General features: G+C 34.9%; 1 protein-coding gene across 1 annotated transcript; it reads right to left on the bottom strand.

Moving 5' to 3' along the window:
- Window positions 1-1,455: 1,455 nt before the first annotated feature.
- Window positions 1,456-24,305, bottom strand: Sh2d1a (SH2 domain containing 1A). Its single transcript, XM_063246376.1, has 4 exons — window positions 24,034-24,305; window positions 9,244-9,307; window positions 4,553-4,688; window positions 1,456-3,595 (listed from the first exon to the last, which is right to left on the bottom strand). The coding sequence occupies exons 1-4, from the start codon at window positions 24,168-24,170 to the stop codon at window positions 3,558-3,560; spliced, it is 375 nt and encodes a 124-aa protein (XP_063102446.1). The 5' UTR covers window positions 24,171-24,305; the 3' UTR covers window positions 1,456-3,557.
- Between the last annotated feature and the right edge of the window lie 646 nt (window positions 24,306-24,951).

Below are 24,951 nucleotides of genomic sequence, written 5' to 3'. Positions count from 1 at the left end.
CAAAGATTTGAATATCAGTGCAATCAGACATACACTACCACCTTAAAGTTATATAATTCTAGGACCTCAATAATCCTATGGGGTAAAACTTAACTATTCCTATTTGGCAAGTATAACACCACCAGTCTCACTTACCTGAGTTCACAGTGAAAATCAGCAAGAGAGATAAAAAGAAAATTCATGTCTCATGCATTCTGGCTTTAACACTTTCTAAATGTGAGTGTGGCATAAATTTTTTTTCATCTTGTGAGAGAACAATTCCATTCTCATGAGACTGTGTGCAACTGAGATCTGTCTATGTATGTCTATATAAATATTCCATAAATATATGTTGTTGGGTACTCTTCAGTTTGTCACATTTGTTGTATCTTTCTACATTGAAAAATCTTGACTTAAGAACCAAATGACTAAGCCAAGTGTGGTAGCACACACCTGTAATCCCCAGCACTTGGGAGGCTGAGACAGGAGGACTGTTGCGAGTTTGAGACCAGCCTGGGCTTCAAAATGAGCTAAAGGCCAACCTGAACTGCATAATGAGATCCTGTCTCAAAAAGACAAAACAAACAAAAGAACCAAATGATCCAACGATAAAAATCCAGCCTTTCACTGCAAGTGTGGTCAGTGACACCAAACTTAAAAACTGTTCAAGTTAAGTAGCTTATTCACTTCTAGCTGAAAGCTGAAAAAAAAATGGTATCCCATTTACTGCAGGGGTAAACATAGGTAACAAAGCTGAATTCTTACACCCAAACAGGAAAAGTAGACATCCTATAACCTTGAAATGCTCTAAGGAAAATCTAGGTTTATTATTAATAAGTTCTTGATTCAGAGCTCAGTAGAATAAATCAAATAAAACAAGCTGATGTAGAAATATTAACGGATTTTAAAACATTTATAATGTCCTATCCATTCCACCTCAAAAGAATATCTTAAACCTAGCCCTTTATACCAGAGGACATAATCAGAAGTATTCTCTGCAGTCTTATTGTACCCGTGCTGTACTGCAAAGTTCCCTGCCTGTAACAGTCAAACAGACTACCTAACCTTGTCTGCCTACTGACCTTATCTCTTAAGAACAAGTTTCAGAGGAAATGAACAAGTATTTGATAAGCTGTCATGTTCCTTGTAAGCTTCCTAATACATTTTTTTCTCCTGAAGCAAGGTGTATGCTTGGAAATATGTGTGCATGTTTCCACCTTGACTTGGCCTCTTGCAGGTATGTGTTAACATAGAAATATCTTAGATACAGCTATGTGCTTTCTGTAGGCGCAACTTATTACATACTGGGAAATAACAAGGATATTCATGTTGAGAGTGAAAAGATAGAAAAAATTGGCAAATAAAAGACCAGCCCAAGAAGAGACAGGTAGGTTCATCAACTGGAATATTTACCAATAGTAAATTAAGAAAAGCATTTATATTTTCCAAGGAATCAGGCCAATAAAACAAGGAAGCTCTTCATCAGTTCCTTGTTTATTAATAGCATCTGTCCCTGAATATTGTTAAAGTAATATTTTAAGACAAATTAGATACACAAAGCTTTCAAATATTTTGTTACAATATTAAAGATCACTAATGATGCCAGAAAGCTTTTTCAAGAATGGCTTTTGTAAAAGAACATACAAATGTCACTCATTTAGTCCAGAACTAACAAATTAGCATAAAAATTAGTAACAAGTACTAAAATTTAAACTCAAGCTACAAATAATTAGAATGTATTTAAATATATGCATTTTGGGAACTTTTTGAAGTTACAAACAGCACTTTATTAAATACTCTGTGATTCATTTCTTTTTTAATTAAGTTTATTGGTACATTTAGATATACATAAGGATCACGTTCATCATAGGATGCTTGTACCTGTACATAATATATCTTGAGCATTTTTTCCAATTGCCTCCTCCCTTCCTCATTTATAGATTTCTTTCTTTTTTCTTTCTTTTTTCTTTTTCCTCCCTTCCTTCCCCCTCGCCCCTCCACAGTTCTCCTTCTCATATGAACATTTTCTTCCTATTTCACAATATCTATTATACATGTTGGTCCTTATTTGCACTTTTGGTTTCTCACGCCAAAGAAGCAGTGTGGAGTTGGCTTCTGAATTCCCTTATAAATTACATTTGATGTTCTTCCTTCAAGAAATGATGAACTGCCCACAATGTACAACCATGGCCGTACTCTACTACACTAAATGTTTAGAAATCAGAACTTGCAGCACATAAAGAGTAGCTCTGTCTTTCAGCAGTTCACTAGTCACTAACCAAGTTCACAGCATTCACACACAGCCCAAAATTCGAGCGTCCTCAGTTTACAATGAAACAGACTTTTCCTGTGGACCAGAGTATTTGTGTTGATTCATCTTTCCTCTAATACCAGATCTACCTACACAGAGACCCTGACTTACATACTTATCAACCTTAATTATTATTTTGTGATTGCCTTTTAAATTTGCTTTTATTATCTTTTACTACTACAGTTTTCTGGTCTAACAAAACAATGGACCATGTGAGGGCAGGGCTCAGATATTTTTACTTCTCTACTCCCCTAGTATCCCATTATGTTTGTAAGATAGATGAATTATTTGACTCTTAAAACAACTTGGCATATAATCATTCACAAAAGTCATTAAAATATAAGTTTTAGAAGAAAATAGTGCATTTTGACTATTACTTAGGTTTCAAAGACTCAGAATTGTTAAAAATGAATGTAAGCATAAGCTTTCAAAAGTAGACTTGTAAGGTTACCTGCAAGGGAGACTGCTTATGCATCAGTTAACCACAAGCTCGAGTTGCTGAAAATTCCTTTGCAAAGGAAAGTTTACATACAGTAGGAAAACTTGGGACAGAGATAAAGCAAAAGAAAAATCCACATCATCAGATTTCTAAATATAATTTCTAATCCTGTAAGCATCAAATACAATAAAAACTTAGAGCCTATTTTAAATTACAAGATTTTAAACTCCAGATTGGTCTACTATATGGAGTCTACTATATGACTACAGATTGGTATACTATATGACATCAGAACATTAGACAAGAAAGTTGCTTTCAAATTTAAGCAGAAATTCTTCACTATTTACCTAGTATTTGTGTCAACAGATAGCTTTATAAATCCCAACAGAGCCTATGACACAATAGCTAGAGGAGAACAGTACGTGACAAAGATGAGGGACGCCAATCACATTCTCAACATACACTCAGGAAAATAGTAACTATCAAATAATATATCACTAAAGTGGGTGCTTTGACAAAAGCTGGGGATTATTTTATTTATGTTTGGCAAGAAGTGACAATATTTTATAAAATATTGATTATACCTTAAATTCTTTCCCATTTGAAAATACAGTAACTGAAATTATTTTTTCTCAATCTTCATTTCAAAGCTTTTCATCATTTACAATGTCCATTTCAGCTTTAATATGAGGCAAGATGCTTGCATTGCAGGACTACAGTTGTGTTAGAAATGCATTTATAGCTCACTGAACTGTATTATCTACATTACACAAGACTTAACATGTATTTAAATTATTGAAAATAAAGTACAAGGTGTTTTCTTTTTCATCATGGTGCTTTCAGGAGAACATCAGAATCTCTTCTCCCTAAAGAAAAACAATAACAAAAGTCAAGAAAAGATAAACTTATAACTATTAAAATTATGGATTAACTCAAACTGTAAAATTTTCCAGTGGCATAAAACTCCTAATAATAGACCACAATGATATACCTTGAGCAACTATTATTTAAAACTGAGTTAGAAAGAATGGAATACTGAGGAGAAAAGAACACTTAGTAGGCCCATTTGTAAATTAGAGCTCTATTTATATTTCTATACCAAAGGCTAACTATTCATTAACTCACTACTTGAATTTAATTGTCAGTTTATGACCAAGCCTGGGTCTCTGTCAAAAACAGGTATAAAAACTCATTTTCTTTTATCATGTGTACTTATTGTTTCAAAGAATGTCTTCTTTCTCCAAACAACCCCTTTCCATAGACAAGTCATCATAGGTTAAATAGCTACAGACATTGTCTGGTCTTCACTCTTCAGAATGACACAAACACTAGAATAGGTTTGCTCAGGATGTGTTACAATCTGTGCCAGTGTAACAATAAAGTTTATTCATTTAATTTCCTTTGCTATAGTAAAGTGAATTCATTTGAGCACCAAGAACAATTCCCTAAGCAAAAATAAAAGAAGAGCCTAGGTATTCTCTGAATTTTCCATCTGTCAAATCATTTGAGCCTATATTAGTAAAGTGAAATGGTAATCATATATCTACAAAAGAGACCATAAGAACAAGATGAAATGAGAAAGTATGACCAGGTAGATTTTTTTTATATTTTTTCCTAGTTTTATTAAAAGCTTACAGTATAGCATATTGAGATTATAGGAGACAAATTAATCATCTATCACTTGACTTGCTGGCTACATCTACATTTTCATTGCATTTTTCTTAAAGAACTTCCAGTTGATTATATACTTAGGAATAGGTTGACTCCAAGCCCTGAACTTCCAAATCCTGTTAAAAAATGAATAGTAATTATACCCATAGTACCTTGTGTACTTCGAGCTGAGGACTTCTTCTCAACTGGATACTGCAGAGGTATTACAATGCCTTGATCTGGCTTCTGAAATGCTGAAATGAGATTTTTTATTTTCCGGAAAAATCTTTTATGTACTCCAGGTGCCGTCTGGAAAATAAAAGGCCAAGCAAATTATTTACCTCATAATTCTATTTTTAAAAACCTACAAAAATGTAAGGGATGTTGAGAGAGGTAAAATTTGTGTAACTTGTTCAAATATTTGAAAACAGGAACAAAAAATAAACATTCAGAAGAGCTTGCTTTGGTTGGCTGACTGTCCCTGCAAGAGGAACTAATGAGCTGTCACTTCAGTTCTCCCAAGGGTGGTATTAGTTTGTACAAGCTCCTGCTCATCGTCCTGCCCTTCCTGCCTGCTACACATCACACATCCCGAGCCTCTAAGGGTATACAGGCCATTAGCCACAATCAGTTCAGCAACAGAGAGGATGCAGCTACACACAGAAAAAGCCCAGATCCTACAGATCATTAATAAAAAGCCCAAGGAACCAAAAAAAAACAATAACTCATCTTCCCCTTCATCATTCTATAATATAAAATACCGCACAGGGAACTAAAGATGGACTGTCACGATACACTAAATTCATGGTTCCTCAGTCCTCACACTCTTCACCTCACAGTATGTCCTACTTCACCTTTCATAGTCATGTTTTTTTTCCCTTGGGAAAGTTCCCTAACCTCCCCCAAATTGTTGTCTCAGTCAGCACTGCACCATGACAAGGTTTTCTCTAAAACATGAAAATGGAAGATTATCTAAGGTCACCTTTATTTATTTGTTTGTTTCTAAAGACATCATTAACTGCAAGTGACTGTTAAAATATAGTACTTCCCTGACATCAGGTCTCTTAGAAACGTACTTACTGCCTGAAATCAACAATGACTTCCTGCAAAAACCTGAGCCAAGGTTTAGGCATCAGCTCAGACTGTCATTTTACAAAAAGTAAAATAGTAATGCTATGAGCATCTGAACAACAAAAAGTAGAGTTGTTTTTTTAAAGAAAGTTGTTTTTAGATATTCCATATGGAAGATTTTTTTTAAATGGAAGCTGGAGATTGTTTTAGCATTTAATGAAAAATCATGAAAGCCGGCTTGTAGGCTTCTGTCAGCTCAGGAGTATGCCAGAGATGGTGCACTGTCCACAGTAACTCTCAGTCATTTCCCACACCGCGTAAGTAATTCTCCATAAGAAGTACTGCAAAAGCTGCACACGTTCAAGCAATTCTTTGGCTCCAAAACAGAATCTCCAAATTGCAGAGATATTCCATGGGCCCAGAATGCTTCCTTATGCTTTCATTGGAGCATGTTTTCATTTTGAAAGTAGTCTCCTATCTTAGCCCCCACTATATCCTCACAGACTGGCACTTATTGACTCATTGGGTTGTTCACATTTGACAATAAAAATGTAAATACAAGAAAATTAATCAGCTTGTGTAGGATTCCACAGACAACTAGAAACTTTAGAATTGCTTCTGTAACCTTTTCATATTGGGACTGGATCAAGAAGGTTCTAGTAAAGCTATAGTCACCAACCAAAGAAGAAGGTACACACTTCCCCAATGTGGAAAGATTTTAAACTACACACTCCCCCAATGTGGAAAGATTTTAAACTTGTAAAACCATTTGTCAACAGAAGCATCGTGTTTATAGGAACTGATATGCAGTTAACACTTGATTGTCTACGCTAACAAAGAAATGATAGCATTGAATATATAGAAGTATTTTGAAGCTGGATGCAGTGTTTCTTTAGCAAATGACTGACCTAAATTATAGTGATTTTCTTAGGCTAACAAGTTAAAGTATTAAGTACCAACTGCTATTCTGATGCCAAATACACAGAAAAGCCCACAGGTATTAAAGTTGGTAGAGAGGTCTGTAAATTTCTTACAATATACCAGTGACAATTCACATGTTAGTAAATGATAGTTGTTTCTATGTAGAATTCTGTGAATTAACAAGCAAAATTTTAGCCCAAGTCACATAAACTAAGTGAATATATTAGGCAATGGTCTAAAACTTACCTATAATATTTGTCTTTCTTAATTCATGGAATCCAAAGTTCAGTTTCATCCTGCCCCTCAAAAGAAATCTCAGCCTTACCTAGATTTCTAGCACAATCTTTGTGCTAGAATGAAATGCTATTGCCATGGTTTTTCCCTGCAGCATGGCAAACTGAAATGTTGTTTCAAAAGCAGTACAAATATCTATAATTTACTCAATTTTGAAAATACATTTACCACAAGAATTGTACCCGTCAACTCTCATCCTGTCACTCAACTCAGCTATTGTTTAAAATTGTACATTTCCTATGCTGTCACCTCTTAGTTATCCATGGAAACATGTTCTGGATCACAACTGGTCTTCAATATGCTCTAGAGAATCAAGTGGTGCGAGCTTTGAAAATGCATACTAATTTAATATTCAGTGTAGCCAAGCATAAATAAGAAGCTAAATACAGTAATCAGGAAAAAACACAAAACATTTTAGAAAATATAGAATGGTCAAGCTGTTTTGTATCTGATAATAATCCATGCCAGTTTTCTGCTATCTTGGTACAGATCATGACAATATTAATAATATCATTTAATATCATTTAATAAATGAACAGGATCATTCTAGATAATGTGATGAGGGCATTTATGTTCAATAAACCCTCCCCTTCTTAACATGATCACAAGCACGCAGCAATCTGCAATGATGTAGTTCTCAAAATGGAGAAAACAAAGTTTAGAAACACGACAATTAAACTCTAAAAAAATTCCCTAAGAGATTCTTTTCATAAAGAATATGCTTCTGCAAGTGAAGGGTGCTTCTCTAGGAAGAAGGGCTATTTCTATCAAATCAAATACAAATAGGGGCTGGGGATTTAGCTCAGCGGCATAAGCGCCTGCCTTGCAAGCAGGCAGTCGTGAGTTCGATCCCCGGTACCGATAAAAAGGAAAAAGGCAAAAAAAAAAAAAATCTAAATCAGATACTAATATGTGCATATGATTATATTATAGATAACTATTCTTCATGATAAATTAAGTTTAAGTTTTTATTTAATTATCTGCAGTGATACACAGAATTTTTTAAAAATAAATAGGCATACATAGATTTAATTAGAAATGGTCCTGCCTTCCCCTCAGTTAGTGTTACAGTATTAATTATCCTGATATAAGTTAAAACATATTTCAAAATTTGCCCTAATTCATCTCAGAAGCTCAAAAGATTTGTAATTTACAATTTTTACTTTACAGTTTAATGACGAATTTGTAAGCCTAGAGCTATTTCAAATTTTTAAGTCTAGACTTTGGAGTTTCTTAAATGCATTGATGTTATTCATAGATTTAATATTAGCATTTATGTTTCCAAAAGCTCTTAATGAAGCACATTCATTACAAATATGGACTGTTTTAGAGAGTCAGAAAACAAAGAAATCATTTAATCATTTACAAATTTTCGGTTGCGTAGACCTTAAGATTGGTAAAATGTAATAGTCCATAATACCTTGCTCCATGGAAATAGATTTCACTCTACAAGAATTTCTTGGAATGGCACAGGAGCTTTCAGACATCTTCAAAGCAACAAGAATTCTTTGTTCTAAAGAAATCTGATTCAGAACCCTAGTTTATAATCAAGATAAAAGGGAACGGCTCAGATAGATGCCAAAGTGGATATCCAGAAATATATCCACTCATCTCCTCACCTTCTGTACTAGCTAGGAAGCCCAAAAACCCCGACAGAAGAGCACTATGGTTCTGGAGAGCATCGCTGAAAAACACTGCAAAATGTTCTCTTTCCTATTTCAACTATCCATAGCCTTACAACACGACTCAGACAGAGTCCTGCATCCCCCACCCCAAACACATAAATCAATATTCATTGCCATGAACACTTTGAAGATCCTCACCCTTTTGAACTATTGTTCTGTATAGCTTTGCACTGAACTATATGTTACCATATTGTTCTGAAATTTTCTAAACATTACACTTTTGTGGACTCACTGTAAGACAGGACCTGCAGCTAAGAGCTTCATTACCTGCACTGTCTCATTCATTCCGCCAAATGAGCTTGTGAGTAAAGAATTCTTGTTAGGCTCATTTTACACATGAAAAAGCTGGTTCAGAGAGACTGAAGTATATAGTAAATTGTCCTAAGTCACTAGACCGAATGGAGAAAGTGGAGGCGGAACCAGACCCGGAACACGATGTACTTGACAACAAAGCCCTGAGTGACTTTAGGATCAAAGTTTTCTGAAGTTGTCTTTTTCTCTTATTTGAAAATCTTTTTTTTCTTTTCTTGCCATCCCTCCGCCATCATTTAGTCCCCTTTCCATTTGAAAAAGGTTTCCATACTTGCCTTACCTATCCTTTAATTTGTTCTTTCTATTTGGGGATTCTCATGTAAGAGAAACCATGCAGCATTTAAACTTGCTTATATGGTTTATTTCACTTAACATTATAGTCAAAAGGTGCATCCTTTCACCTGTAAATGCCTTAAATATGATCCATGAGCAATTTTGTTATAGGAGCTTTACTAATTTAAATCTGATGAATATTTTGATAGTTTATGAAATGAATTTTCCTTTATAAAGCCAACCTAAATTTCAAACACACATCCCAGGTACTAATTGAAACAATAAACAAATAAAAAAAAGAACTGTACCTCAGCGCTCCAAGAACCTGTTTCTGTCTGGGACACTCGGTATGTATAAATGTAACCTTGATACCTGTGAAAGAATAAATTTTCATTACTAAAAATTCCAAAAGAACAACAAATGATCTAAATTTGAACATACTACTTCATATAAATGTCACACAGCAGGGCACACGTCTCTGGAACCATTGCATTCATAGGAAGAAAGGGCAAGTGACTCTAACTTACTAGCATATTACATACATCTAATCACAGGCTCCAGTGAGCTTTCTTTATCTTGTGTTTTTTAATGTGGAAACTCACACTTCTAAGGATTTGTTTAGTTGAGACACTGTACAGGAAGAAACTAGAGAGCTGTTCTCATTGATAAAAATCATAAATTATTAGACAATTTTAACGAATCATAAGTTTATTTTTTAAGTATTCATAGAGCCTGAAGGTAAAAACATTTCACTAGAATAAGACACTACCATACCCATTTAAAATTATATTAACAATGATAATACAAATTAGAAAAGTAATGTAACTTTAATAGTATAAGTTTATAATACACTAAGACTGTAACTACACTTATAATATCAGTATTGTAAAGTATTATAATACAATAACACTATACCACTGTGTAACAGATTATACTAACATAGTAGTAATAGTAATTTGAATTTAGAAGTATTACATCATAGAATATTATTCAGCCTTTAAAAAGAATTAAACTCTGTCATTTACGGCAACACAGAACTGGAGGACATTACGAATATGTTAAGTGAAATAAGACACAAACAGAAAAATCATATGTTCTCAATTATATGTGGATAATAAAAGTTGGTCTTAAAGAAGAGCAGCATATAATAATGGTTGCCAGATCCTGCAAAGGGTATAGGAAAAAAGGGAGGAGGAGATGATAGTTAATTGCTACAGGAGTGCCTTTCAACAGGAAGAATAATTTCAAATAGTCCATATAGGATAGTAGGATAACTATGGCTGACAGCTATAATAGTGTATTTCAGCATAGCTAGTAGAGAGGATCTTAAGTGTTCTCAACACAAGGAAATGATCAGTGTCTGAGGTTATAGATCCACCAATGAGCCTGATCTGATTGCTACATATTATATACATGTCCCGCAATGCCCAATTCTGGATGTAGGTATGTCAATTACCTTGATCTGATCATTACATGTTGTATACATGTATTGAAATATCACACTATATTCCATAAATTATGGACGTTATGTGTCAATTAGAATATAAAAAAAAAACTCTTAACGAGAAAAAGGGAGTGCTGCCAATGCGCTAGAAAACAGCATGGCCTTTCAAGTGCAGCATTCTCTATTATTCAGTCTATATTCACATTGCATGCCTGTATAATTGATTTCTACTATATGTCAAAAGTTTTACATGTTGCATTAGTTTGCTTAGCTGCCTTAAAACACTACCACAGACTGGGTGGCTTAAATAAAATAAATTTATTTCTCACAGTTCTGGAAGATAGAAGTCCCAAATCAAAGTGCCAACAATGGAGGTTTTATTGAGGTGTCTTCTTTCTACTTCTGAATAGGTGACTCCTATTCCTCAGTGTTCAAGCATTGGGAAAGAGAAAGATTTTTCCCCTTCTTCTTCTTCATTGTCTTCTTCTTCTTCTTCTTCTTCTTCTTCTTCTTCTTCTTCTTCTTCTTCCTCTTCCTCTTCCTCCTCCTCCTCTTCCCCTTCTTCTTCCTCCTCCTCTTTGTCTTCTTCTTCTTCCTCTTCTCCTTCCTCCTCCTCCTCTTTATCTCCTTCTTCCTCCTCCTCCTCTTCCTCCTCCTCATCTTCTTCTTCCTCCTCTTCCTCTTCTTCTTCCTCCTCCTCTTTATCTCCTTCTTCTTCTTCCTCCTCCTCCTCTTCCTCTTCCTCTTCCTCCTCCTCCTCTTCGTCTTCCTCTTCCTCTTCCTCCTCTTTGTCTTCCTCTTCCTCCTCCTCCTCCTCTTCTTCTTCCTCCTTCTCCTCTTTGTCTTCTTCTTCTTCCTCCAATCCTATTAGATTAAAGCTCCATTCTTATGACCTCATTTTACCTTAGTCTAAGATATTTGGGTACACAGTTTACTCCATAGCATTCCTCCCCTAGTCCTACAAAATTTATGCCTTTCTTCCATTCAAAATATATTCATTCCATCCCAATGGTCCCTAAATTCTTAACTCATTGCAACAACAATTTAAAAGTTTTAAATCCAAAGCTTAATCTAAATATCATCTAATCAGACATGAGTGATATTCAAAGACTCATTCACATTAAAGCAAAATTCCTCTCCAGCTGTGAACTTATGAGATCAGGTAAGTTATGTTCTTTCCAAATGCAATGGTAGGATGGACACAAGATGGACATTCCTATTCCCAAAGGGAGAGAACAGTGACAGGTTCCAAGCAACTTCAAAACCTAATAAAGCAAATTATATGAGATTTTTGAAGTTCCAGAATAATATTCCCTTATTGAAAAATCTGCCCTTCAGGTCCAGTTGAACAGCACTGTTACCCTCATTTTTTTTTTTTTGATGAAAGGACAGCCTCACCCAAGCAGCCCTTGGGCCCAGTACTAAGCTTTGAAAGTAAGGTACAGAAGCTTTATCTCTCAGACATATGCACTCTGGGTCTGTGGCATGAGCAGCGGCCTTGATCTCTGAATTGCTTTCTGGGTCACTGCCCCCTTTTCTTGACTAAAGCATGATTTAAATGAAATGCTATACCATACTGTCCTGTTCCATTTGGTACAAACACAGTGTCTCTGTTGCCTTGGTTCAAACTCTACTTCTGGCTTCTGCTGAGATAGCTGGTTAACATCATGGGTAATCTCCTTAAGGACCAATAGTCCAGCCACACCCTTGATGTTTTCTCCACAATTTGCAATAGGCTGAGAACTTTTAAAATCTTTAAGATCTGGTTCATTTTTAATCAACGATTTCTTCTTCAATTCATCTCTTTTCTTTTGCTTTTTACTATAAGCAGTCTAGAAGAGCCAAACCACTCTTTCAAAATTTTCAGTAGAAATATCCTCAGCTGGGGACACTGGGGATATAATTCAGTACAAGAAAAAAAAAGAAAACGAGAGAAAAGGAAGGAAGGAAGGAAGGGAGAAAGGAAGGGAGAAAGGAAGGGAGAAAGGAAGGAAGGAAGGAAGGAAGGAAGGAAGGAAGGAAGGAAGGGTAGCAGGGTGGGAAGGGATGAATCTCTTCTGCTAAATGTCCAGTTTCATTGCTCAAAAACTATATTCTACAAAATACTAGAACAGACTTCAACCAAATTCTTTGTTACTTTATCATAAAGATCATCTTTCTTCCAGGTTTCCAAAACATGCTTCTCATTTCCATTTGAGATCTCACCAGAATAATCTTTAACATCCATAGTTCTACCAGCATTTTGTTCATGGCAATCCAGGCTTTTATATAGTGTGCATATCAGAATTCCCCAGCCTCTACCCATTTCCTAGTTCTAAAGCCACTTCTACATTTTTCAGTATTTGTCACCGCCTACTCCACTTCCCAGTGCCAAAATCTATATTACTCTGCTGAGGCTACCATAACAAAATATCATCAATTTAAATGGTATAAATTTGTTTCTCATGGCTCTAGAACCTGAGAAGTTCAAGATAAATGTGTCAGTGGGTGGATTTCATTTTAGGGCCTCTTTTTTTGGCTTATGGGTAGCTACACTCCTAAGGTGGGCTCACTTGACTTCTTTGTATTTATGTTCTTCCTCTTCTTATAACATCACCAATCCTATCAGATTAATATCCAATCCTTACAAACTCCTTTAACCTTGATTATTTCCTACAGGTCTTCTCTAGAAATATAGACACACATGATTTTTTGAAGAATACAATTTAGCCCATAGTATATAGTTATCTCTTCTGGACCCCACAAAAAATCTTATCCCCTTTATGTTATGAAATTTGTTTTATAGATGGGGAAACTGAAAATAATCAAAGCCACAGAAGAGATCAAACAGCAAAGATGAGAACTGAATCAGCCCCATGTGACTCTAGCGCTCCAGTTCTTGACCCTCACACTGTAACTGATACATAGATTTATGATATTTTAGTAAATATTGTAATGTTACCTAATTTACCTACTTAATTTTAAAATTTTTTAGCAATTAAATTTAATGAGTACATAAAAATATAACATGGTGTGTATTAATTCAACACCACATGATATTTTGATACACACATATAGATTACATAATCTTTAAATCAGTCATACCTATGTACTCAAACCCTCTCATTTCTTTATCATAAAAACCTTTGAAGTCCTTTCTTACAGAATTTTGAAACGGTCTTTATAAGCACTCTCCCACACAACAGCGCAGCAGACCTTCCTGGTCCTATCTAACTATAATTGAATACCGACCGTCAAGCGCTCTGTCCCTCCTTCCTCCCTGTTTGCCCAGCGTCTGGTACATACCATTCTACTCTCAACTCCTATGGGTCAACTGTTTAGATTCCATATGAGTGAGATTGTGCAATACTTGTATTTTTGTGCCAGACTTATACCACTTAACATAATAATCTTCAGGTCCATCCATGTCATCGTGAATGAATGACAGGATTTCCTTTATTTACAAGTGAGTAGCATCTCATTGTATATATTGTGAGTACCACATTTTCTTTATCTATTCATCATTTGGTGGACATTTATAGTGCTTCCATCTCTTAGCTGTTGTGAGTGGGGAGTGCAGGGTCTCTTAGACATACTGAGTTCATTTCCTTTGAGATGGAATTGCTGTGTCACATGGCAGTTCTGTTCTTAACTTATTGAGGAAAAGTCAAACTGTTTGCTATAGGCCTGTACTAACTTACATTCCCACCACATCCTGGCTAGCACTTGTTAACTTTGGTCTTTTTGATAATACACATTCTTATTGTGTGAGGCGATCTCTTGGAGATTTTGTTTGCATTTCTCTGATGATAATGAATACTTTTACAATTTGCTTAATAAACTACTTCAGCAAAAACAAAATTTCTAATACATAACATTTTATTTGGAAAATTTAAAAAATAATGAATTTAAAATTTTGAATCTGAATATGAATCAACATGGTTTTATTTAATGCATTTTCTGGTTACTACTACTGGGCACAAGTTTGGATCATCTTTATTTAGGATATAACTAAAGTCTCATTAAAAATCAATGTGTTTCAATTTAAAAGAACCGGTGATAGCACAGTATTACAAAGAGAAAATCATGCCTGAGTTAATCATCACATTTGCCACTAATTCCCTTTAGAATTAGAAGTCTATAAATATGTGGGTTGATATTATTCCTTTACTTTATATTCATTAACACAGATTACGTAAAGAACTAAAAAATAAAACATGCTAATAAAGTTCATTTGTGATTTGTGACACTGAAAAAAATATCAGTTTAACTGTTGATGTGATCACATGAAATGTTTCATTTTTGTTATGAATTTTGTCAGAGTATTTAGATCGTATGCAAAACTGCTTGTTATATGCCTACATATAATACGATGAATAAGTATAAAATATTTCATTGTTAAAGTCTTTTGCTTTTTTTAAAAATTTGAAATCTACCTTAAAGCCCACTAGTCTAAGTAAGCACTCTACTGGGAACAAGTAAAGACATTTGATTTACAGTTTTCACCATGGGAACACGAAACATATGCTTTAAGTGAATTTCTCACAACTATGCAGCAAAATGGAGATAGAGCAGAGAAACGGCATAGGTCTGTAGTTTCATTTTCCCTGTAGGAAGTGATTAATCGCAATAATTCAGTAGCATTAAGGGTGATGTGGAAATGTATTATTTAAAATCTCAGCAACAATGCAAATAAAATAGTAAGTGCCGCGTTTTCCATATTCTAAAGTGGTAAGTCTCTTAAAAGTACAATGAATCTATCTCCGCACCATCATTCAGCCTCATTTCATCAAAATAAATGAGTCTGTTTTGAAAATTGTTTCCTAACGAATCTGATCTTATCTCACTTTCAGTTAAGCAGCAGGAACCGGAGTACCACTTCAAAAGTTCTTACCTCCTTCAGTCTCTGAATAAACTGGTGTCAATGACACATAAAATTTCTCATGATTAATGTATCTAATATTAACAATTTCCTTTCCCTCCCCACAAGCCCCTTGAATTTCTGAATGAGCAAAATTGTTTTGCTTATCAAAAAAAGCCAGGCATTCATGATCTTTAAATTTCTGAAGTAACTGACCACAGATTCCCTGTAGCTAATTTTCACGTTACAATATGTCATGGATGGAAGAGAATTAAAACAGTACCACTCAAACTGCATTCCTAGGACAAGAGCATTAGCCTCGACAAAGAGTTTCTGAAAAAAATGTGGAATCTCAGGCCCCAGCAGAGACCTGTTGAATCAGAATCTGCATTTTGACAAGATTTTTAGGTGGTTTGTATTAAAAAAATGGTCAACATCACTGATCATCAAGGACATGCAAATTAAAACTACAGTGAGTATCAACCCACATCTATTAGTGTAGCTATTATTAAAAAGATGAAAGATAAGTGCCGAAGAGGATGTGAAGAGCAGGGATCCTTTGCACAATGTTAGTGGAAATTAGTATAGCCATTATGGAAGATGATATGGAAGACCCTTTAAAAATGAAAAATAGAAATACTGTATGATCCAACAATCCCACTATTGGGAGATCGCATCTAAAAGAAACAAAAACAGTATGTCAAAGAGGATTTGTACTCCTATGTCCATTACAGCGTTATTCATACTCACCAAGCTATGGAATCACTCTAAATGTTCATCAACAAATGAATGGTCAAAGAAAATGTCATATATATACTATATATATACTATATATGAACATTATTCAGCCATTAAGAAGAATAAAATACTGTTATATGCAAGAAAATTCATGGAACTGGAAATCATTATGCTAAGTGAAATAAGCAGTCATGGAAAGACAAATACTATAGGATCTCACTCAAGTGTGCTATCTAAAAACTAGAACTCCCAGAAATTGAGAATGGAATAGTAGTGATCCAAGATTGGGGGAGAGGGCAAGCAGGATTGGAATATGCTGACTGAGGGACACAAATTTTCATTTAGGAGGCATAAGTTCAAGAGATGTATTATACAACATGTAGACTATACATTATTTAATCACAATAAATTTTATACTTGGAAATTGCTGAGGGAAGATTTAACTAGTTTCATTACCAAAAAAAGTATGTGAAGTAATTCACATTAAACTAACTCAGTCTAGCCCCTCAACAAGGTATACATGCTTCAAAGTATCACACCATACATAATACATATATGCCATTTTTATTTCCTCATTTAAAAATAATAAAATATAAGAGAAAAAAGGAAATTACAACAGAATATGGTTCCAAATTATATGAAAATTTCAATATATTAGAGTCCTATATTTTCAAAAAATTTAAAGTACCTCGATCATGTTGTCATAAAATAAATAGTATGTGCAAAATATAGATAAAGAAGATACAACGACCCTAATTAAAACCACTCAGAACTGTGTGATCCTGTATGGGTATAAACTTGAAGTAAATTTAATGTAATGTAAATGTGTTCTTACATATTAATTTTCCCTATGAATTTATTTTAGTGGCTAACAGCATGTTTTAAAGAAAAAGCAGAATTATCATTTTGAGCATTACAAATCAAAAATCAGAAAAATATAATTCACTTTTTAAAATTGTTGCATGTCCTTTAGGATTACTCCCCCCCCTTTTTTTTTTTATCGGTACTGGGGATCGAACTCACGACTGCCTACTTGCAAGGCAGGCGCTTATGCCGCTGAGCTAAATCCCCAGCCCCTGATTACTCCCTTTCTTAATCCAGGCAAAAGAAAAATATAGTTTAATTTTATCTTCCATTTTGATGTATTTTGGACTTTTTTATAGATCTGGAATTTAAAGCTTATCATGAAAAAAAATCTGGCAAGTAAATAATTGATAGAGAATAGTGAACTTTTAAAAAATGGTTGCCATTAATTTTTTTCATAACTAATATTTTATATTTTAATGAGTACAAAGCATTGTTTGTCTTAGTCCCTGCTGATAACAAAATATTTTACTCCATCAAAAGCTATCCCTCACCTCTTAAAAAGTGTTCAAATTAGAAATCGTTCAAAAAAAGCCAACTTATCTCTTACTTTCTCAGTGGTCAGTGTGGGGGACACACTAGTTTCAAACTAACAAAACCACATCAATTCCTTTGTACCACTTCAAGGACTACCCAAAGGAAAAGATTTAGCTGCATCTCACTTCTTCATGACACTGCAAATAAATCAAGCTAGTTCCCATGCCGTCTGTGCCTACACAGAGTAATGCTATTCAAGGCACTACTATGTGACTGAATGTTTTAAATAAAAATTTATAGTCTAAGGAATGTTGTCCTACAGGAAGCCATCATCATTGAGAGCATACTCTGATTCAAGGGGTTTCCAAATTTCTTATGGCCTGAAGTTTATTGTTTCACAGTGAATTTGAATTTTTATAGCACTGAAAAGTCCTTTAACTTCAAGAATAATAGTAAAACTGTGCGATACTGGTACTGATTAGTTACAACTGTAACAACAATCTCTCCTGGATCACAGAAAATTTTACTTACATATACTTATGCTACTGTAACTGTGCGTTGCAATTATTTATAGTTCTTTTATTTATATTAACAAACACGTATTAGATGTTGCCCTTATAAATTTGAACTCCTATAATAATCATGACAACTCTCTGAGATAAGTACTATTATTCTCATTATTCCTTGTTTTTTAGAGAAGAAACCTGAGGAATAGAAAGTGCAAGCAATTTATTTAGTTAAAATAGCTAGTTAAAGGTCAGAGCTGGGATGCACACTCAGGATTTGGTTAAAAGATATGGCTCATAACCACCGTTTTATGATATCATTCTCTTAGAACAAATTAACATTCTGGTTTTAAAGGCAATTCCAAACGCATAATTCACAAAAAGAGAGGGCATCTCCTTGGACACAGGGCTAGAACTCCCCACTGAAGGAGACAGCACAGGAGGAAACTAGAGGAAAAAACACAGGTAGTGAGACCCCAGCAAAGTTCAGCCCAGACTCCCTCTTTACTCAAGCTAAATGATATCTTCAGACTAATTTTGCAACTTCGATTTTGCACTGTCAACCTGAGTCAACACTTGATTTATTTGTTTGTGAATTGTCTATTTGGTGGTGTATTCCAATTTAATACTAGTCTGCTCTGGAGCCTCACTGTGCCCTTAATGAATTGTACTCTGAAAATTCAAAATATTTTTCTTGACCTAAGTTATCATAAAGACGTAGAAAAAATACACATATCCAATGGGATTCAAACTCTAGATGTGAATTAAGTTGTAATTTCCCACTAAATGAAGTTAAGATACAATTTCAGTTTTTTGGCACGTTGTTCCCATATATCACAACTGACACGCTGAAATTTTATTTTGTCACCACTCCTACCCATCTCTCAAATTTAGTTGTTTGATAGTCACTTTATTCCCAGTAATCCCACTAAAGCTTAAAGGACAAAAAGATAATTATGCTTTTATCTAAATACATACATGCCAAATGACTCATTATGTGTCTTTGTGGCTAAATCATAACACCATTTCTTCTTCCAAACCTTCTATCATATAAGTAGCAAAGCCAGGTATGTACAGAGGTTGCTAATTATGAAAATATTCTATTTTACAAGCTAATATGTATAATATTTTAAATTAGTTTCTCTCATATCACCATCAAGCAATCCCTATAAGAAGTCAGTACTTTCCCAATGGCTATATCTATCTGGAGAGTGAGAAGGAAAAAATTTGAGGGTACATATGTACCTCAATGAGAAAAAACTTTATATCCTCACAAAACAAAAAGGATTAAGGTAAAAGAAAACTATTTACAATAATAAGAGCATTCAGTATATTGAATGAATACAAGAAAAGTACATGTGATCAGAGCTTCCTTAGGCAACAATAAATATAGTAAAAACAGTTTAAACTCATGACAAAAACATACAAAATTCACACAAATATTAACTAGAAATAATCTTAACGAAATTGTGTAAGACCTCCAAGAATAAAACTATAAAATTCTATTGATAGTTACAAATGAAAAAATAGCAAATATAGAGATGAACTAAGTATTTTAAAATAAAGAGTAAATTCTTTGAAGATGAAAATGTTTCTGTAATTTATTAATGAGTTTAACATAATCCCAATGGGGCTTTTCAAATTTGACAAAATTATTTAAATTTCATCTCAAGGAATCAATAGATAAGAATAGCAAGTAATTTTAAAATATATTAAAACATTATATTAAAATAGTACTATTAGTAAAAGAATAAATAGTTCAATTGAGCCAAATAGTTTAGAAACAATAACTTTTATATATTAAAATCTTTTAATATATGATAATGTAGGCTGACAAAAAAACAATGAAAAATAGAATTTCCATTTAATAGTTTATATTAGGACAAGTGCTTAACTATCTAGAAACAAAATCAAGTGAAATCCAAAATAAAATTTCAAAGAGCATAAAAGAGTCCAATGTAAACTAACAAAACTCCATAAACTTATGAAGTGCAATTTTATGACATCTCCAGAGGAGAAACAACTTTCTAATCTGAGATCCAATGAAAGAAAATGAGTGATGGACTGACTACTAAAATTGTTAAATTATTTGTGTGCCAATAAAATGTAATGGCAAACATCAAACTGACAAAACATATCTGACACTGATGACATATATTGATATATACATACATATATATATTTAAGAAAAACAGTAAAATTCAAGTGATTAAATGAAAATATCACACAATTACACAATCTAAAAATGAAGAAATACAATAGTTTAACAACTAATTAAAGACACTCAATTACCAATCAGAAGTATAAAAAATAATAAACAGGTATAAATATAAAATAATGAGACATCAAATTTCAAGGTTCTTTTTTAACAAAAATATGAATTTGTAGGAAGGGTGCAGTGAAATAAACACTCTCATCCATTACTATTGAGCTTATAAATTGGAATAACCATGTAAGAAATTATTTGATGACCATAGTAAAGAATCCTCAACTGTTCATGTTTTCTGACCTAGAAATTGTACACTTGGCCGGGGATTTAGCTCAGTGGCTCAGGTGTTTGCCTGGTAAGCACAAGGTCGTGAGTTCGATCCCTGAACCAAAAAAAAAATCACTTAAGAATTCTATACTTGGAAATTACATAAGGAAACTATCGCAATACAAAAAAAAATTATTGATGGAAATATTAATCATGATAGAATTTATATTTTTTAAATGGGATAAGATATAGTAATACATGCCTGTATTCCCAACACTTGGGAGGCTGAGGCAGAAAAGTCACAAGGTTAAGGCCAGATTGGGCTACATAGCGAGTCTCAGAGCATCCTGAAGTGCAGAGCAAGATCCTATCTCTAAGAAAAAAAGTGGAATGATTCAAATGTCAAAATCTGGGTAACTGGCTAAGAAAAATATGGCATATACACTAGCTACCTGAAACATGATGTAGTCATTAAAAATAATATATTAAAATCATTATAAGAACATTATATATGAGTGGGGATTGTTCATGCTAAGCGGGATATGCACTAGAACACAGTGTCATAAAAACACATGTATGGTCATAAAGCAATTCATTTTATTAAAATTTTGAAAAAAAATCTACATAATTTTCAGTAATAGTTGTCTTTAGGATATAAGACTCTTTAAAATTTTTCCACTGTTCCATGGTCTACGTTTTTCAAATTTTCTGTCAGTATATATAATGAACCATGTCAATAGACTTATACAAAAATATAGATTTTGGGGGGAGAAAATAATTAGAAGCAAAATATCACTTTAAGTGAAGATGAGCAATCATATAAATAGACTTTTTTGTGCTTTCTGAGATTGTGTTTTTTTAAAACTGAACAGAAAAAGGGTGATAAGAAACAGCCAAGATTGTGGATTCAGAACTTGACAAAGAGGCAAGCATATTTTGAAAGTGCAATTTAAAATATATTTTGAAATGTATATGGAATGTGTTATCCCCACAATAAAATTACAGAAACTGAATTTCAACCAAACCGTCTTGGTTAATGGGAATAGACAAAAAACAGAGAGCATTCTAAATAACCTGTGCAATCAATGCAGGTTTGTTAGCAATCTCTTATTATTCATGCGTATATAGCACCATTTTACATTGTTAGTTTTACTGTATGTCATAGGCATAATTGTTTTGGTTTGAAACGAATACTGTCGTTGTAAAATAAAATTTGATTTTATAAGAGGGAATGAAATGTTTTTCAACAGGGACACTCAAGTCTAAAAGGCTGAGAAACAGTGATGAAAGGGAATCTTATCCTCCCTCACAACCAGTCTGGCTATCACCCTAAAGTCACATAAGACTCTGAAGTCTCCATGTACCATTCAAGAGGCACAATAGGGGAACTCCCAACTTACCCAACTTTTTTTCTGCTACTTTGTGAGGAGATTTTCAAAGAGAACTAAGAATCATGAAAACTGCATTTATGCAAGATTCACTTTGGGTAGAAACAAATGCTTGAGAATTTCCAACCTGCCTAAATTAATTTCATATGTAATTCTAGCTTACTTGGCTAAAAGCTAAAGGTCTTCTCACTTCCATATTTCACCTATAGCTATCTTTTGCATGAGGCAAAACATCAATTAGTATTTCTGTTTTATAAATACAGATACTGAGGCCTAGAGAATTTGAGGGGCTTCCCCAGAATACACACTCTTTGCTTCCTAGTATCTATCAGTCCAATACTCTTTACAGTTAAAAGGAAAACAGACTATGCCTTATCAGCTCATTCATTTATTTCCAAAGTATTTTCTCAGGGCCAATTATGTACTCAGCTATATTCCTGGTACCAGAGGTAATGTCTTTGCTCTCATGGAGACTAAATGTTTGCAGAAAAGCCCAAAAGTATGTAAGGAAGCAAACAAATATCAGAGCACTTAGCTCTTTGAACCAGAGTGTGACAGCAACAAGGAGAGGTGCTTACTCTAGACAGAGTGATCAAGGAAGTCCTCTGTGAGGGAAGAGCCAGTGGAACAAATACATGAATCAACTGTGTGATCAGCAGACGAATGAGAAATGTAAAGTCCCAAGCGAGGAGCACGCTTGGAAAGCTTGCAAAATGTCCAGGTGCTCAGTGAGGCAGAAGTGCTCAGTGTACCTCACCATATATTTTCTTCTGCCATCTCTCCCGCTCATGCTTCTTTTGAACCTTAAATTTTACCTCTAAGTTAAGAAACACTTTCCTCCTTTGTCAGGTGGCCTATAAAGCAGTCATTTCTCCATCTTCTGTTGATAAGAACACCTAGGAATCCTAGTGGGTTTCCCTGTCTTTCCCAGGATTCAACTCAGGAAAAACAATCACATAAGACCAGAGCCCAAGGGTTCAACAGCATCTGCTTATGGACTTTGAATCCTTTAAGAGAAATATATTTAGCATGACCAAAGAATTGCCACAAACAAGGCTTGACCATTTGCAAAAATCAATATACAATGAAAATCCTCTAACATCATCCTCAGTACAATCTTTCTTCATTGACTCAGTAAGTATTTGAAAATCTTGCAGGTACTGAACTCACTACGAAGCATTTTCCTTTGTTTTGTTTCCACCTAGAAACTACTGCGCAGGACTATTTACATGTGTTTTGTTCCTGCTGACAACAGTGTTTGCGCTAGGTCTTTCCTTAGAAATGTCCCCAAGATTACGAAAAGAAATCAATTTAAAAGAATATAATAATAATACCAATAGTTTACAATTACCTAACATTTACTGTATCTCAAATCCAGTGCTTATTTTCTTATATATTATGGCATTTACTTCTTACAATTCTATAACACAGATTATAATGTGATACTCATTTAATAAATGATTAAAGGACTATGAAATTAATCTGCTGAGGTTACAAGCCTCACATCTGACTAGCATCTGACTAATTCTCAGATCTGCCTGCCTCTGAAACCCTGCAGCAAAGATGCAGGTGCATCTGATTAAAAAAAAGGGGCGACAGGTTGAGACATGGCTAGATAAAAAAGCAAAACTGAATCATAACAAGGGTGTTTTCCCCCTCTGCTCTTTACAACTGTTGATAGTCCTAGCTTTTATTTAAAAAAAAAAAAAGAATCCTATTTCTGAAGTCTCCAATCTCCCACACAGCTTCTTGAAAGGAAACTAAACAATCAGATCCAGCAAGATAGTTTTACTCATACACATATCTTTCCTCTCTGCATGCTGACCTAATTGGTACTGCATTCTTAAAGTAATGGACGCTGTTTCTTAAGGCTGCCTGCCTCTTCTTACTGAACTAGATGTACTTTCTTTGGCATGATATTTTCAAAACCATTTATAGGGAGGTAGAAAGAAATTTTTCCTTCCCTGGGGTGCGTCTGATGGTCCCGAGACTGAACAGTGGGCCACTCCAGGATTCCACCCTCCTTGTCCCTACTAGAGGAAGTCTGGAACCCAGAGTTCACTCTGATCCACTCTAGGCCACATTTTCCCATCCCAAAGGACATTCAACACAGCTGTCACAAAAGATCACGGTGATGACCTTCTGGAGACCACACGGCCCTGAGGATAAAACCCCACTGAGAAACGTCGGCCAAAACATGTTCCACCACAGCCTTGGGCTGAACCAGAGGAAGCTTTGGATCCACAAGGCAGGCCATGGAGCAGGCCCAAAAAGCTCAGCCTCAACTGTCTGTGACCACCACACACACCTTTGACAGGCTTAGGCCTGTCATGCAGCCAGTCCACTACCACCGCTATGTACTCACAGCACACACAGGCAGTACACGCCCGGAACACTCTCGCTGTCCCTCAGCAAATAGCTGCCGTCCAACCCTGTCGCGAGCAGGAGCTTCTCTCCGGTCTCTCTGCTGATTTTACCGTGATACACAGCCACTGTATCCATGGCCTGGTTGATTCCCAGTGGCTGAGGTGAAGGATTATAAAAGGGAGATGTCACCGCCGCAGACTGCCTCTGCCAGGAACGAGTGAACCACCTGACTCCAGTTCAGCCAGATGTGCAAAATGAGATGAGAGCCCAAACAACAGGATGTTGCCTACCTGCTTTAAACCTCCCTCTCAAATTTCAATTAAGAGCAGCTCAGTAACTTAACAGCTGGATTCTAACAAGCTTGTCAGAGTTTGATCTAGCTTTCCAATACAAGATTCTTACAGGCAGGAGAGGAACACTGGAAGAAAGACCTCTGCAACTTTTGGGCTGTACTGCCAGTGTAGACCTTGCATACTAACAAGAGTGCTTGGTAACGTTTCTGTCCTTGCATGTTCCTTCAGAGCTGCCAGAGATGACTTAGCTGAACTAGTTTCCGAAGGGGTTGACAATACAGACATGTCATCATGTGGGAAAGAGACAAACTGATAAAATGGAAAGACCAAAAGTTCTAAAATCAAAACACTCAAAGTAAATCACTAATGAACATGACCATGAAGCTTCTGTAAATCAGAAGTAATAGGAAAACAATGAATTTAGGCAAGTTTTTCCTCTCCCTCCTGCTCCTTCTCCTACCTCATGTGGTCATCTTGAACAATCTATGTGTATTTGTGTGTGTGTGTGTGTGTGTTGCTACGAATGGAATGCAGGGTATTTCACATGCTAGATAAGTGCTCTACTACTGAGCGATAGAACAGTACTGCTTGAACAATCCTGGTACTGAGCAAATATTAAGGTT

The sequence above is a fragment of the Cavia porcellus genome, unplaced genomic scaffold, assembly GCF_034190915.1.
Source record: "Cavia porcellus strain 051 isolate PalLab524CR breed Dunkin Hartley unplaced genomic scaffold, mCavPor4.1 scaffold_3, whole genome shotgun sequence".
Taxonomy (NCBI): domain Eukaryota; kingdom Metazoa; phylum Chordata; class Mammalia; order Rodentia; family Caviidae; genus Cavia; species Cavia porcellus.
Note: the sequence above shows the minus strand (reverse complement) of the source record. Positions and strands in the feature narration are given on the sequence as shown.

What these genes read in the sequence shown, in the direction of transcription:
- Sh2d1a (XM_063246376.1), bottom strand. Translation starts at nt 24,170, where the DNA reads ATGGATACAGTGGCTGTGTATCACGGTAAAATCAGCAGAGAGACCGGA. An exon ending in GTGTACTGCCTGTGTGTGCT is followed by an intron (nt 9,308 to 24,033) that starts GTGAGTACATAG and finishes ATTCTTTCACAG; the next exon opens with GTATCAAGGTTACATTTATA. An exon ending in CAGGTTCTTGGAGCGCTGAG is followed by an intron (nt 4,689 to 9,243) that starts GTACAGTTCTTT and finishes TTTATTTTCCAG; the next exon opens with ACGGCACCTGGAGTACATAA.